At 41.6% G+C, this 15,018-nt stretch overlaps 1 protein-coding gene across 2 annotated transcripts in view; it reads right to left on the minus strand.

The window, feature by feature from the left end:
• The window catches only part of TXNRD1 (thioredoxin reductase 1), a 35,470-nt gene extending 22,290 nt beyond the window's left edge, over positions 1–13,180 (minus strand). Inside the window, exons 1-2 of one of the 2 annotated variants that reach the window (XM_064732355.1) lie at positions 13,150–13,180; positions 21–146 (exon numbers count right to left, since the gene is read on the minus strand). In XM_064732355.1, the coding sequence (XP_064588425.1) occupies positions 21–113 (93 nt within the window). In that variant the 5' untranslated portion in view covers positions 114–146; positions 13,150–13,180. Of the gene's footprint in view, positions 1–20; positions 147–2,251; positions 2,359–13,149 lie in introns of those variants that run through there. The other variant, XM_064732348.1, reaches the window with a different exon arrangement.
• Positions 13,181–15,018: the final 1,838 nt, after the last annotated feature.

Consider the following 15,018-nt stretch of genomic DNA (forward strand, 5'->3'; position numbering starts at 1 on the left):
TGTGTATTTCCTCCTCATACCTTGGCAGCTGCCAGACCTCCTGAGCCTCCACCGATGACAATGAGATCATAGTCATAGGAATCTGGCACCGGCATAAACCCACTCACTTCCATTGTCTTCAGAGGATTTTCTTCTTCCTTATGTGCCTGAACAGAAAAAACAAAAAGTATAATGGAATATTGAAACATTACCTACAGTGTTCATAAATTAGTATTTTCAGTTGCAAATATTGTGATAAGAGAACATAATTGCATCAGAATTTTCTGAGCTCTGCTTTTAATTAGCTTTCAAATGTCAGATATTGAACGATATATTTTCTTGTTCATTGGAGCACTTGGGCTTCCTTGCAGAACTTAGTTTCCCACAACAATGCAACCCTAGAGCCTCCTCATACTGTATACCACGATACATAAGTGCTGACACAAGCATTCAATTAATTTATTTTATTCTTTTCATCTGCCCTGGACTTCCCTAATTAGTGTTTTTCTCGTCCTCATGCAAATGTTTGTAGGAAAATACAACAATCCTGTGCAGCACTGTACCTCAATAATTACCAGCCTTACTAACTGAATGGACAGAACTGAATGAAGAAAACCATGTCTGAAATCTGTATTTTTGTAATATGCCAGTGTTTATCATCTCTTTGGTTTAGCACAACTTTGGCATTAAATGGATTAAGTGTGACCACTATGGTTTCACAAAAGACTTATTTTTTTAATCACAGAAATCACTACCACAGAAAAACTACCCATTAGTCCTAAAATGCATTTTGGCAGTTTATGCCACAAACAAAGCACTCTCTTCATATACACTTTCTAAAATGAGCCTTCATACTTCATTTGTGAAACTCCAATTTATTAGGGTTTCAGACCTTCAAGCCTTTGGAGTTCTGGCAAAATTCTCAATGCCTCTCAAATTGCAGGACAAGACCTGGAGTGAGTAAAAATCAGATTCCTTAGCTGACGTAAATCAGTGAGCATCAACTAAAGTAATGAAAAAAACTTTTAAGACCCAACACATCAACTAAGAAACCTATACTTTGCTACTTTACAAATATGTGTTTATGTCTGTCTAGCTTGGTAGGACTTGATTCGGTACTACTGGAATAGTTGTGGCAAATCAAAGGAAACAGGAGAGCCCAAAAAGTTTCCCTTGTCTTTTCATCCTGATTTTGTTTTGCATTAAACAGCCCTTTGTACTCAACCCATTCTACTGTTGCCTTCCTCTGAGGTTATTCCCTCTCCATCGCCCTCCTCTGAGGTTTGATTAGTCCCTCTCTATAACTTTGTCTGCTCTACTGACTGCTGCCAGTGCAGCCATCCCACTGACAAAAATCCCCTCCTGCTTAGATGAATTACACAGCAATGCCAGGAGAAATTCAGGCTGTGTATCTGTCTGTGCAAAGTTAGGTTGTAGTAGTATTTCATAACCCCAGGCAGCATGTTAACAGTAGAAAACACCTGAGGCCACGGTGAAGACATCCAAAAATATCTCGTTCTTCTTTCTCTTTTCCTCCTGCTCCACCACCCCTGCCACTGAACCTACTTTGCGCTTGATTCCCTTTTTTTTATTTCTCTAACACTGCCATTAGCCAGGATCAAACTTCCTACCACAATAAGAGCAGAGGGGCATGTATTGTACTGTGATATGCAGCTTCACTTCATTTGTATTTAGAGATATAAAATCAGAGAAAGGGTGCCTTTTCAAAGAACACCTTGCTAGCTTAGTGGAAACAGGACAGTGTGAAGCATAAGGGAGACTAACTCCCCCACAGTCATCAGACCCAGGATGATGAACAGAAGGAAACCACACCAACTACTCATTTGCTTAGATCACTACTTTTATCATGCTACTTTTTTTTTCTCCTTTTAAAAATGCTTTGTTGTCACATGGATTATGAAACTTCAGCTTTTATTTCCTACTCTTTGGTTCATTTCTCATTAATTCTTCATAATAGCTCTTCATGAAAACATATTAAAAGCTTAGATTAGACAAAGTAGATTACAAGCTTCCTCTCTTCCTCCCAAACCCTGCTCCAAAGCAGCCAGGCTCTTGACAAGCTCCACATCCCATTTACTGGGGGAACTTCTTCATGCCATGATCCCATCCTGAGAACAGATCATCTTTACTGAAGAGTAGAGGTGAACTCTCTACTCTCTCACCCATGAACTACAGATTTTACAATAAATTCTACACACTGATTATTTTTCAATGTCAAAAATTACAAACTTTGAAATGTACCTCCCCCTACCTTAAAGTTCTCTCATGATCTCCTGTTTGCTTCTCCTGTGCCGAAACAACTGGCTGGGAAGTTTCTGCTGCTGCTTCGTGCTGCCCTTCTTGCAGCTTCAGGGCTCCCCCTGTGAAATCAAGGATGAAATAACGTAGTGTCTGGAGAGATGTCTTTTATGAGGGCTGTGCTCCTCGAGAGAAATTATCTGGGGGAGTGGCCTGGCAGCTTCATCGCTTCCTCATCTGTGGCATGTCTGTCCCAGGGGAGAGTTTCCTAAGGCGACTCATGACTCATTTGCAATGTTAGGATGACTTGCAATATTTTCCTGCTGAATAAAATCCCAAACAAGAGTTGGCTGCGATTTCAGTACTTTTGGCAAATCTAACAACATGACTGCATCAAAGCAAGGAAATCATATTTCCTGTGACTAAGCCTGAAACTTCAGTCTTAGAAGAACATGATAATTTTTATCTTTCTTGCCCAGAAAGTGACACGTAAAGTCTCATACTTTTTAAACTTAATTAAAAGGTTTTAGTTTTCTCCTGCAATTAATTGCCTGGAAACTTCTTTCAGTTCAATATATTGATAAAAAGGCTGGGAAAGATCAGTGTTCCCACTGGTCATAACAGAGTTCTTATATATATATATATATATATATATATGTATTCCCAATATAGAAGTTTAAGCATATTAGTGAAAAGAAAAAAAAACATATTTACACACAGTGAAACTTTATTTGATGTGGTATTGGAAAAGAAAAAAGTGTATTGGAATTAATTGTCAGCTCTGCCTTCCTCCACATAACCCTGAATTACGTTATGCTTAATTTCTAATAAATGGGTTAGTACACAGTTGTTTGTACTTAATCACATACATACTTTGCACTGTACAACCAGCATTAATTAGCAAACCCTGACATGTGCCCATACTTAGAGAAACAGCCATACTGAACGCTATGTATACATTCCTTGGGCATTAAGCCCACAAACCTGAAAAACATTCACATACACACAAATTAAAAAAGGCAGTCATTGAAAACTGGTCTGTAATCTTGTAATTTCTGAGTTCTTCTCCTGAACTTGTTGCTAAAATTCCTTTATCTCACAAAGATATTGGGAAGAGTACTTTGGTGATGTTGGTAAAGGGGTTTAAAGATCAGAACTCCTAACAGTAATATTAGTGATGGATACTACTTTTCCTGTTCTAGTTGGGGAATACACACATGTAAAAAAAGAAAAGCAAGAACACAGGTTTTGAACAGCTTTCAAAAAAGACAAATTTTTGCTTTGCTATATTATACTAAAGTTGCAGTCCTGTGTGTATCCAAAGCAACAGAAAGAATATTTTATTCCTGCAAGTTTGAACAATCTTGGGAATGTTCACCTAAAACCGTAGCTTCAGTGAGATAAAATCTAGGCATTAGCCAACATGGGCACTTCTATAAATATCTCTAATTATTTTCAGATAGATCTGTGCCAGAGGTACCAAGTTTTAGCAATAGCCCCAGAACCCAAAGGCAACCTAGCCCCTGACAAAGACTTGAAAGAGTTTGTATGTTGGCTGGCTCTGCTTCTGGGGGCCTCTCCCTTGTTGGTTTGGGCAACCTGCCACAGGCAGCATGACAAAGCAGAAAGTGCTATGTGTGTCACCAGCTTGCTCTCCATAGAATTCCACCTGTTAACAGCAGTTGTGATAACCCAGAGTCCTGGTGAATAATTGATACTTTCCAAAAACGAGTCAGCAGACACATTTTTTTTTAGAGTGAGACTGCTAAAGAGAACCTGAACCATGGATCTTCTCTGGATAACTCTCCTAGATGCGGTGGTGAGGATGACTCTGCCTGGTACGCATCAGCATTACTTAACAAGTCTGTAGCAGGGAAGCCCAGTGAGGTTCTTGCCCTGCATAACCACCAACTTTTGGTTTTGTTAATCCCAATCTAGGAGGTGGTGGCTGGTGAGGTGGCACCTTCCCTATGACCTGCCAAGTGCTCCTTGGTACGGGGTGAACCAATATAATCAACCAATACTAAAAAAAGGGGGACAACTCTATTATCTTTCACCACACTGTTTTTTCCTTCTTTATGTCTGCATACTTGGCACCATTTCTGGCAGACTTCAGACCCGTGCATGAGCTATATCAACTCATTAACCTAGGAAAAAACTAACCCAGGAGAAGAAAAGTTGTGGACAGTTTCCCACCAGTCTAACAAGCTCAGCCAGCTCAATCAAGCCAGGGAACAATCCTGTGATCACCCCTGCTGGTGCCAGGACAAAGGCAGGCCAGACCAGCAGAGAGTAAGAGGAGGCAGCTACACCTCTTGCTGATAGTGGCAAAACTGCCAGGTTTGCTCAGAACTTGTTAAACCAGAAAAAACCTTACCTGGGGAGATCAAAAAAATACAGTGAAACAACTGTGGTGTTTTCAAGCCATATCCTTCCTTACTGGGAGGGAGCTTCCTCACAAACCAAAGTCCTCCCTAGCACTGAGGCCTCTGAACTTTTGACTGTTTGTTGTGTAACTTCTGGCTAGAAAGAAAAAAGGCATGATTGGTTTCAGAAGGCTTTGATCAGGTGGGAACAGGACCAGCCCAACCCAACAGCCTGGATGAGCTTGGTAAGCAAAACTGCTCCAGGATAAAAATTGCCTTGCCCTGCAAAAGTGATCCAGGGATCCCACCAGCTGCAGAGGCAGGACATGGGCACCCATGGAAAGCACTTGCCTTTCAACAATTCACTCCGGAGGTCTAGAGGTGGTGCTTCAAGGCAAAAGTCTCCACTGATTTACCTAGAGTTTCTAGGTATTTCTTTTCATATCATAGAAAAGAACATTACCAACAAGAACAAACTTCACATTTTAATGAACAATAAGTTCAGAAGACACCTCTAAATTTGAAATGTTTCTGAGCAAGCACATAAATTGCTTTACAGCCCTGTCTTCAGACATTTGGGAAGTACAGGCTATTTCATATGACAATGAGTATTTACCTTATGTTCAAGTTATCTTTGTAGTTTGAGAAATTCTCATGTCTTCCTTCTTCTAGATATGCTCATTTCTGCACTATCCTCACAGGTCACTACCTCCCCTATTGAGCAAACTCAAACATTTGGTAGTGATGGCAACAGAGCCATTATATCATTCAGATTACCAGGGAAAATCCCTGAGCCCTTAAAAGATACACCTCCAGCCTGGATCATTTCACAATTGCACACTGAGAGGCTGCCTTGCAATCAACAGAACTGACAAAACTGAGAAGAAATGGAAGCCTGCAGCCTTGCTGGCATGGTGTCATTTGCTTTACCTATTGAATTGTCTTTGTCCCACTTATAAGTTTTCTCACCTTCACTCTTCCAATTTTCTCCCCATCCCACCAGGAAGGGATGAATGGGGCTGACCTGTCTGCTGGCCTCTCAAATCCAAAACCCATCAAGCTTTAACATTTGACAATTAAAAGAGTAAAGTGCATTTTCCTAAGAAATGAGAAATTCTCTGAACTATGTTATTGCTTATGTTTATCCAGTATGTTGCTGCAAAGTCCTTGAATTTGAATTCTAGTTTTGTTCATGCCCTTTTCATATCTAAGAGCTTAAAACTCCTTCCATTTAAATAAGGGACTGCTTGACTTGGATCAACATCAAGGCATAATGCGGAATAACTGAACTTTGCAGCTAGTTGAAGCTCTATGAAGAAGGACTCTACTTGGTCAGGTTTCTGTTAGCAGAGTCCTGACAGTGGTACATAGTACTAATCCAGAACACCTATTTCCTTCATGAAAATATAAATTCTTTGTTTTTACCACAACTATCTGAGTACAAAAAGCATTTAAAGTAAATTCCATACGTGGGAAAACATTTAGATACAAACTTCACTTCAGGGAACTTTCCAGCCTAAGTGTTGAGCGCTCTAAGCCAGAAGAGAAAAAACCCCTCATCATTCTTAGCCAAACAAATGCAGTTAATATATGAAAAATGCAGAAGACAGCAGAAAGCCCCAGAGCACAGTATTCTCAAAGGATAGTAAAAATCTACTGATAACTGTTAATCTAACTTCTGCATTGGCATAGCAGGACAGGAATTACAAAACCAAGACCAACCAAAGAAGAAACACTGACAGAGGAATGATGAATGTCAGATCAAAGAGAAGACAAGCTTTCAAGTGACGTCAATTGGAGAGCCTGAATCAAAGCTCTCTATACCCAGCAGAAAAGTTCCCACTCAAAAATGGGATTAAGTGACAAAATTCACCCTTTCAGGTTAATTTTCCAATTAACATCTGGGGACCGACTCAACAACATCCTCCAATCAGTTTTCCACTCAAGATAGGTCAGCACTGTGCAAGCAACCCACCACCTTTCCATCCAAGAACCCAGGGCAAAATACTCAACACTCAAACATCCCCTTCTCTAACAATCATCCACTCAAATTTATAATCGGTCTCATCCAGTTAGTCTGAAAACAGGGCTCCTAAAACTGGTCTCAGTTCCTAGTAAAAGAAGTAATTCCTACTTCCAGGTTTTTGTTTCCTTTTGCTTTTCTGAATATTCATGCAGCTATCACAAAGTCCAACTGCTTTATGAAAAAGTATATTACTTTAGGGATTTTAACAAGGACATAATTATATTTGTTTGTTTGCTATGAAGTCCTACAAGACATATTTCTGCCATAATAATTATGGAACTTAAAATCCCACTCCAACAAGACCTGGGCTTTCTTACAGACTTTCCTACTAGTGCTGCCACCCACAGAAGTTTCTCAGCAGTATCAGGCAGTGGGTACGTACCCTTGAAAATCTTCAGCCATTCTTCATTCCTTATGTCATTGTTTACAGTAAGCCATACAGGAATTAGCCAGGTTGCTCTAATTAGCACTAATAGGGATGTTTTCTGCGAGCATAGCATAACATGCTGACCTCAAGTATTTCCAGAACATCTTCAATACAAACTCTGTTGGCTTTAACAGAACAAGCTGTACAAATTCAACAAAAGTAACTTTCAGATTCTCTTCTCCTCAGTAAAAGGCAATCAATCTTACATTAATTATGTATCTTGGAGCACTTTCATCTTCAATTTTATTTCATTGTGAACTAAACTAAGTAGGATATGAAAATCTTAATACAAAACTTGTCTGCCTCTGGAGCTGTGGTAAAAGCTACAATATCTCATATAACAATTTATATGCAATTTTAATGGAAAATATCACCTTACAGTACCATTAATTTTAGCATAGATTTTTGTCTATTTCCTTCAAACATCACAGTTTCTTTGAGATTCACTCATATTAATTAATGCTTTATCTAATCTGAATCAAAACCAAAGGAAGCTGGGTTCTGATAGAACTACCTGTAAAGTGTATCATGCTCACAGTGCCATTTATACTGGCTCACCCTTTATTTGGGATGACCTGAAAGGGCTGAGCTTCCTGACTTTTTGAAATTCCTGGGCCAACACAAACCTGTGGTTCCCACAAACCGTGATTAATATTCCCATGCTACCTTTTTTTAATTCCTGGTCAGTAAATAAATAACTCTCTGACACAAGGAGGAAGCATCACCAGCCTCACTTGAATAAGTGTGGCACCTGAGGCCAGAGAGGTAAAACAGTACTCATCAGGGATGGAACAGGATCTCCTGGTGCTGGTGCCATTCATTACTCCCTACTGCCACTGGCCATGCCTTTATTGCCTCTACCACAACTAAAGCCATTTATTTATTCACACATTCTTTTCTTTGAAATCAGGTTTGCATTTGAGTCATAGAGAACATAAAAAATGGTGGAAAACAACTCACACACAATCAGGCTTTTTTGTCTAACAAACCAGTTACAAAATTGAACACAATTAAAGGAAAATAAGCTCTTTGCAGGTAATCTTACAGTAAAGGCATGAAGTTTAAGGCAGGTACAACACCATGAAAAGTACTTGGGTACCTGACTCAGAAACATGTGATTTATTCCCCTCCCACAAAGTCCCTCCTGGGACTTTTTTAAGAGATGAGGAAAAAAACTAGATATTTGAATCCAGAGTAATCAAATTTTTTATCTTTGAAGAAAAAAAGGATTTGAGTGGAACTATTTAATCCTGTTTGTAGCAGTTCAGCAAACAATGACACAGAATTTCTGTGAGGAGAGGGAAGCAGCACAGCCTAACAGGTCACTCCGAACTCTCCTGCCACCAAAGCAATCCAGGAATCCAACCCTATGCACAGGACCCTGACAAAGGTCTGGCTGGGAATGGCTGTGAAGGAAAACAAGGCTGGAAAACAAGAAATACCTTATACATGTGAGCCAGAGCTACCGAGAAGTGCTTGCTTTTTGTCAGGCTGTGCAAACAGCAGAGGAGATAAGGAAGTTAGGAGTTTCCTTCCCACCATGCTGGGGATGCAATGCCAGGACACGAGAGAGGTGACCATGTCAAACAGCTCTTTCCTCCTTGAGGATCTGACTCAACAAGCAAAACAGGCAACTTTGCTAGAACAGAAGATAAAATGAGATGGTATCTCCATTCACTCAGTAAAATAAGTCCATTAGCAGCTTCTTAAGAAAAGCTAGGACTACACTAGAATACATCACTACTATTTTCTATGGAAATAAAAGCATTTGCATGCTCTACTTACTTCCTCTCTTTGCATTTGTATCTCTTTTATGCAAAAGACAGTGCTGGGTCAGTTAGGGTTGTGGGGATCAAACAATTCCATGGAGTTTATCATAGAAGAATCCCTACACGGCACAAAGGGTATATATAGGAAAGGCAATACGCTATGGAAAGCAACAGCTGTGAACTTGTGAACTTTATGAAGGAAAAACAGAAGGTAAAACCAAACTGAAGATAAGGAAAAAAATAGGACATCATATATAATCAAGCAAGTTAGGGGATGGTTATGCAAGGAAGACTTAAAACGTGACAGCATATTCAGAAATGAAGTTATTTAAAAGTATGAATGGGGGAAAATGAATAAGCAATGAAAAAAACCACTAGGAAATACATGAGTTGAGCTATAAACTGGAAGGCAGCTGCATGACAACAGGCAGGTATAAAAAACCAGGTATCAAAAACAAGGGAGCTGCTGTAGATAAGATGTCCTCTGGAGATAGCAGTGGTAAAGAAAAAGGAGAATACTTTAGCAATTCAGTATACTAAGCCCCAGTGCACAATTTTATCTGCTATTTGCTTTGTTTTCTACAAGCACAATCAAAACAGAAACAAGACACCCTAATAAGGGTAACTGAGATGAGCTTAATGGAGGAACAACCTTCAAACAGGAACAAGCAATGGAGTTCTACCTCCAAAGTTTTGAAAATAGAGAAACCATAAAAAAGGACTGGAAAAAGGAGGTGAATACCATACATTGTTGAAGACCAAGTATCGTTTCTGTTCACAGCAGAAATCAAGGGGATGGCATAATTATTAACAAGGTAGAGGAAATACATGGGCATCCAATAAGCTACATCCAGGATTTGAATTCACTCTACTTTTTTGCACAAAGAGTGCTATGACACATCTGTTGTTGTCACCTGAGCAACGCACATGTAAATTATATGGTCAACACATTTCCAGGAAATACTGCAAAAGCAAAAATATTTGGGGCCTCATTACTGCTATGCTCACCACATGTAAATGTCAACATAACCTAATTACCACTGGTGTTTGTAGTACAGCACAGAACTAGGACCACCAAAGTGGATCCCCTGTTACTCCATCTCCCAGTTATGCTGCATTCAGAGGCTCTCATATTAGCACTAAAAATTAGGAATAATTATGCTAAAACTACCTTTTAAACTGACTTTGTAGAATCCAGCCCAAATTTCATTCCCAGTCTACTTTCCAGGCCCACCAGTGAGTGTGTCCTGAGTGCCCAGTCCTGAAAGAAGCTGAGCAGCTTCAACATACAACAAAGTCGAACCAATCTAAAACACAGCCCCTCATAATATTCAACTATGAGAGTCTGGGATGGAAAAAAAGCAGCACTTGACATTATAACAAGTTGGAGTCCCACAGAAACAAAGAATGTGTCTTATAAAGTAAAAGCTGCAACCTAGGCTATCTTAATTCTGAGATGTGTAAGTTTAGCCCCTTATTGTACAGCTTTGAATTTTATCATTAATCCTTTCTGCAGTAAAGTGGCTGTTTATAATACAGAAAATTAAGTAAGTGAGGGGGCCTGAATATATGTATTGTTATGGAGAGAGTCCCTGCTCAAGATCTAAGTGTTGTAAGATCTATGTATTAAATAAGTGGGTCCTTATGGAGAGAGTCCCTGTAAGATCTGTGTGGGTCCTAGTTACTCCAAACGAGCTAGAGCTGCGAAGTCCTTAGTTGGGCAGCAGCTGCAGCTCGTGAAGGTAACTGGAATAAATAAGAGGTGGGTTGAGAGCCCAAGAGGAGTAGTTCTTGAGAAGACACATGAAGGGCTGTGCTGCAGAGAAGTATAGCTTGGTACAGTATGGGACTTGAGAAATATGAATACAACAAGTAAGTGTGGAGATAATTTAACAAATATATCAGGAAAAGCACTGTCTTCTCAGTTAGTTCTAATTTTCATACCTTTACACTCATAAAATGTCATAAATACTGCACCTGTAAAATGCAATTGCTGAAGTATACTGAATGGTATTTGAAGATTGAGAACGACCTTTTTGAAAGCACAAGGTAAGGACAAGGACAAATATTTAAGGCCTTTGTTATGCAAGCTATATATAAGAACCTCATCTTAACATTTTTACATTTTCCTGTGCTAGGCACTATTATTTTTTTGCCAGTTGTGCTAATTGTCAGCTTGCTACTATTTATTTTTGTAACATTTTTCAATCTTACAGTGAATTGATAACTGAATCTAATATTGACATTGATAAAAGATGGAAAGGTGAGAAAAAATCCAGAGAACAAAGAAGAAATTATTACAGCTATCAACAAGCCAATTTATTTCTCTTACTACACACATAAGTTTAAATATACTTTTTCCAAGGGAAGTATATAGATATTAAAACAACTCTCCTACATGGTATGACCAACTATAGAAAGGGGATAACTTTAGATTGTTTGTTTCAGTCAGTTAAACAATAAGTAATTAGTATATTTGGATTATGTTTCCGGTTGCATGTAAATTGTGTATCTCTGTTCAAATTTCTGTAAATTATTTTGCTTTAGTTTTCTGTGTAAGTCCTTCAACAGCACCCACAACTCTTCTCATCTCTTGTCCTAAAAACTAAAATCTTTGGACACTAAAAACTTTGATGTGCTCCTTTAGGAAGTGGACATTGGGTTTCAGATAATAATTTACTCATAAACAACTATCCCAGAAGCAAATCTGCTGGGATGCTGAAATATAAAATTTGTCTCACAGTTTAAACCAACCTTCCTGGGGAATTACTTTAAGATGCTGCCAGAGTTGTAGAATAGGCAACAGGGAGTAGTAATGTCTAAAATTGAAAAACCAAAGTCCAAACAACGTGTTCTTCTAAATCATTTAGCCTAAATGAGTCAGCTTCACAATGAAAATGCTCATTGAGATGCAGGCTTCATTTCTGAGTTTATGGCAGCAGATGGATTGTTGGCCAGAGAAACCAGGTCTGGGTACAACTCCAGAGAAGCTCACTCTGCCCCAGACTCCATGCTACCAGATCTGCACGGATTCCAGTATCAGATTTAAAACTAAATTAGGTACTTCTAAAATCATAACATGGTAGTGGCAGCATTAGGTAAGGGAACTGCTGTCAGGTCACAGCTGTGCCCTGAAAGTAAAAGGACGGCTGGACTCTCTAGACAGTGCTTTGAGAGGGTTTTATTGTTTGCTTTTTTTTTTTTCCTTCCCCATTCCTCCTCTTAGGATCAAGAAACATCTAGTGCTTCCAATGTTCAGACTGGAGGATTTTATGTTGGTATAATTGAAAGATCTAAGCAATATGGAGCCATAACAATAAGTCAATTTCAAGAATTTTAACTGTTACAAATGTTATCTTTGTATTTGTCAGCTTCTGTGCCTTATGCAAATTCTTAGTGCACAGGCATCTTTACTTTTTGTTTGCTATGGTTTTGACAATTTCCATCCTGCATAATAAGACTTAAAATATCATGTAACACCTTAAAGCTCCTAAGGTGGTTTTGTGTCCATATTCTCAAATTATTGCAAGTGTAAAAGCATGTTTAAAAACAGTCCCCTCTCCCAGGGATGTGGCAGAGCTGAAAACACTTCTATAGTAATACAAGCTCATTTAGGCAGAACTGCTGCTCAGCACCAGATGTGAGCATAGGCTCATTTTCAGGCGTTCACTACTTCAAGCCCATTATTTAGCTTCTTTCATTGGGTTTTATAGACTCGATGAGAGCACGGTTAATGCTATGCCCATGGAGGATCTCAGCCTGAAGCTCTGACTCTGACGAGATACAGAGTAGTCAGCTGAAACAGAAATTTCCCCATTCTGTCGTGTTAAGATGCCTCAATCCCGGTAGGCAGAAATCATATCCATGGACCAGAGGACCATTTAATTCACATGTAACTCCAAATCTCGTTCCCTCCTCAGCACAGACATCCTTCAAGCCACACTGTGGCAGTTCCTGGGGACGGGGTCCCACACCCAGAATACTTCTGATCTACCGTGAGAGGGACGATGGGCATAGCCCGCCCGATAAAGTCAGGGGACAACCAGGCGGCAGAGGCAGTGTTAGGGAACAGCTCCCCAACACCCGCGAGGGACCCGCGGTCACCCTGCTGAAGGCACAGCAAAGTTGTTCTGCAGCGCGGTACCCACGCGGGGCGCCCAGCCGCCAGCAAGGGAGGGAACCCAACTCTGCCTTGCCGGATATTTCACAGGGAAACCGGAGCCGGTCCCTCCGGCAGCCCTCCCGCCCCACTGCGCTGGGAGCCCGCCAGGTGCGAAGCGCTGCCGGGCGGGCTCTGTCCGCCGGCAGCCGCCTGCTACATACCTGCCGGGCACCGTCGCTCCGGGGGCGCAGGGCCGGGCTCTTCCGCAAGGTGCTGCCGATGTGCGGCCGGACGGGACGGGCTGGGACGGGCCCGGATCGCCGCCCCGTCGGCGGCGGCGCCCCCTGGCGGCCGCGGCGCCTCCCTCAGCCCCGGCGCCCCAGCGCGGCCCGGTCGCGATGGAGACGTACGCTGGCGGGCACAGCCAGGGGCTTGTGGGGCCCGTGGCGGGGTCCGGGTGGGCCTGGGCCCTGCGCCCCCGAGCGAGCCCTCCTTCCTGGGGGCTGTGGGGTGTTGGCGAGACAAGGGAGTTCAGGAGACGTTCTGGGAGAGGGTTTCCCCTCAGAATTAATGGTTCGTGATGAGAAGTGCATAGATAGAAGAGATGCCGGAACTGGAAGGTTACCTGTGTGAGACTGGTCACAGTGCTCCTGTCTGGACTTGGGCCATTATTTGCCACCATTACCTTACAGTGCTGCCAAGGCTGTGGCCCCATTCTGGTGGCTTACACTCAAATATGTGGGAAGAGGAACATCTGCAAAGGACTGATGGAATCAGCTGAGAAGCCAAAGCAAGATGTAAGCCTTAACCCTTTAAACTACTATCAAGCCTGTACACAAATGTCCGCTGTTGCTGTCAGTCAATATGAACTTTCTTCACTCTCCTAGTGGTTTGACCCTGGCTGGATACCAGGCACCCACCAAAGCCCTTCAGTCCCTCTCTTCCACAAATGGATAGCTTTTTTTTTTGCTTTTTTTTTTCTCCAAAAAATATAACAGAAGGTTCATGGGTTGAGATAGAGTCTGGGAGAGACCACTCACCAAACACCATTACAGGCAAAACAGACTTGAATTGGAGTTATTAACTGAATGTATTACTAACAAACCCAGAGCAGGGTAGTGAGAAGTAAAAGGAGTCTTAAAAACACCTTCCCCCCAGCCCTCCCTCCTTCCCAGCTCTACCTTCTCTTCTCCAGCAGCGCAAGGAGACAGGGAGTGGAGTTTATGATCAGTTCGTCCCAGGTTGTTTCAGCTGCTGCTCAGGGACAAACTTTATTTCCCTGCTCCAGCATGGGGTCCCTCCCACAGGAGATGGTTGTCCATCCCACATGAACTTTTCCAACATGAGTTCATCCCATGGACAGCGGTTCTCCATGAATTGCTGCAATGTGTGTCACTCTTCCACAGGGTGCAGTCCTTGAGGCAGAGCCTGCTGCAGCCAGGGTTCCTCACAGGGTCACAACTCCTACCAGAAACCTGTTCCAGTACAGAGTCCTCTCTCCACAGATTCACAGATCCTGCCTGGGGCCTTCTCCAGCAGGGGTTTTCCAAGTGTTCACATCCCTGCCTGGGGCACCTGCTCCAGCATAGATCTCCTCCATGGGCTGCAGGTGGATCCTTGCATCCTCTTGGACCCCATGTGTTGCAGGGGGAAAGTCTGTTTCACCATGGGCTGCACCACAGCCTGCAGGGGAATCTCAGGTCCAGTTCCTTGAGCACTGCATCCCCCTCCTTGTCTACTGACCTTACCATCTCCAGAGTTGCTCCTCTCACATATTCTTACTCCTCTTTTCTCTGTCTGCAGAGGAAATTACATCTACACAGTAACTTTTTTCCCTTCTTAGAGGGAAAGCTTCTGGCATCTCACAGAGACCATCCTTGTAACTTCCCGCTACCAAAATCCAGCCACACAAGCCCAACAAAACACTTCACATGGAAAGAAATGTGTCACATTACATCAAACAAGGCAATTTACCTGGTCAGTATTCTTGCTTACAGCAAACACTTGCACTTGTTCAAAAGGGTTTAAAATTATACAAACCTAACCACTGATGATTTTGCTGGATGAGTCTTCTTTTCAGGTGCACTGGT

Source organism: Zonotrichia leucophrys, chromosome 1A (genome assembly GCF_028769735.1).
Source record: "Zonotrichia leucophrys gambelii isolate GWCS_2022_RI chromosome 1A, RI_Zleu_2.0, whole genome shotgun sequence".
In the NCBI taxonomy this organism is placed as follows: Eukaryota; Metazoa; Chordata; class Aves; order Passeriformes; family Passerellidae; genus Zonotrichia; species Zonotrichia leucophrys.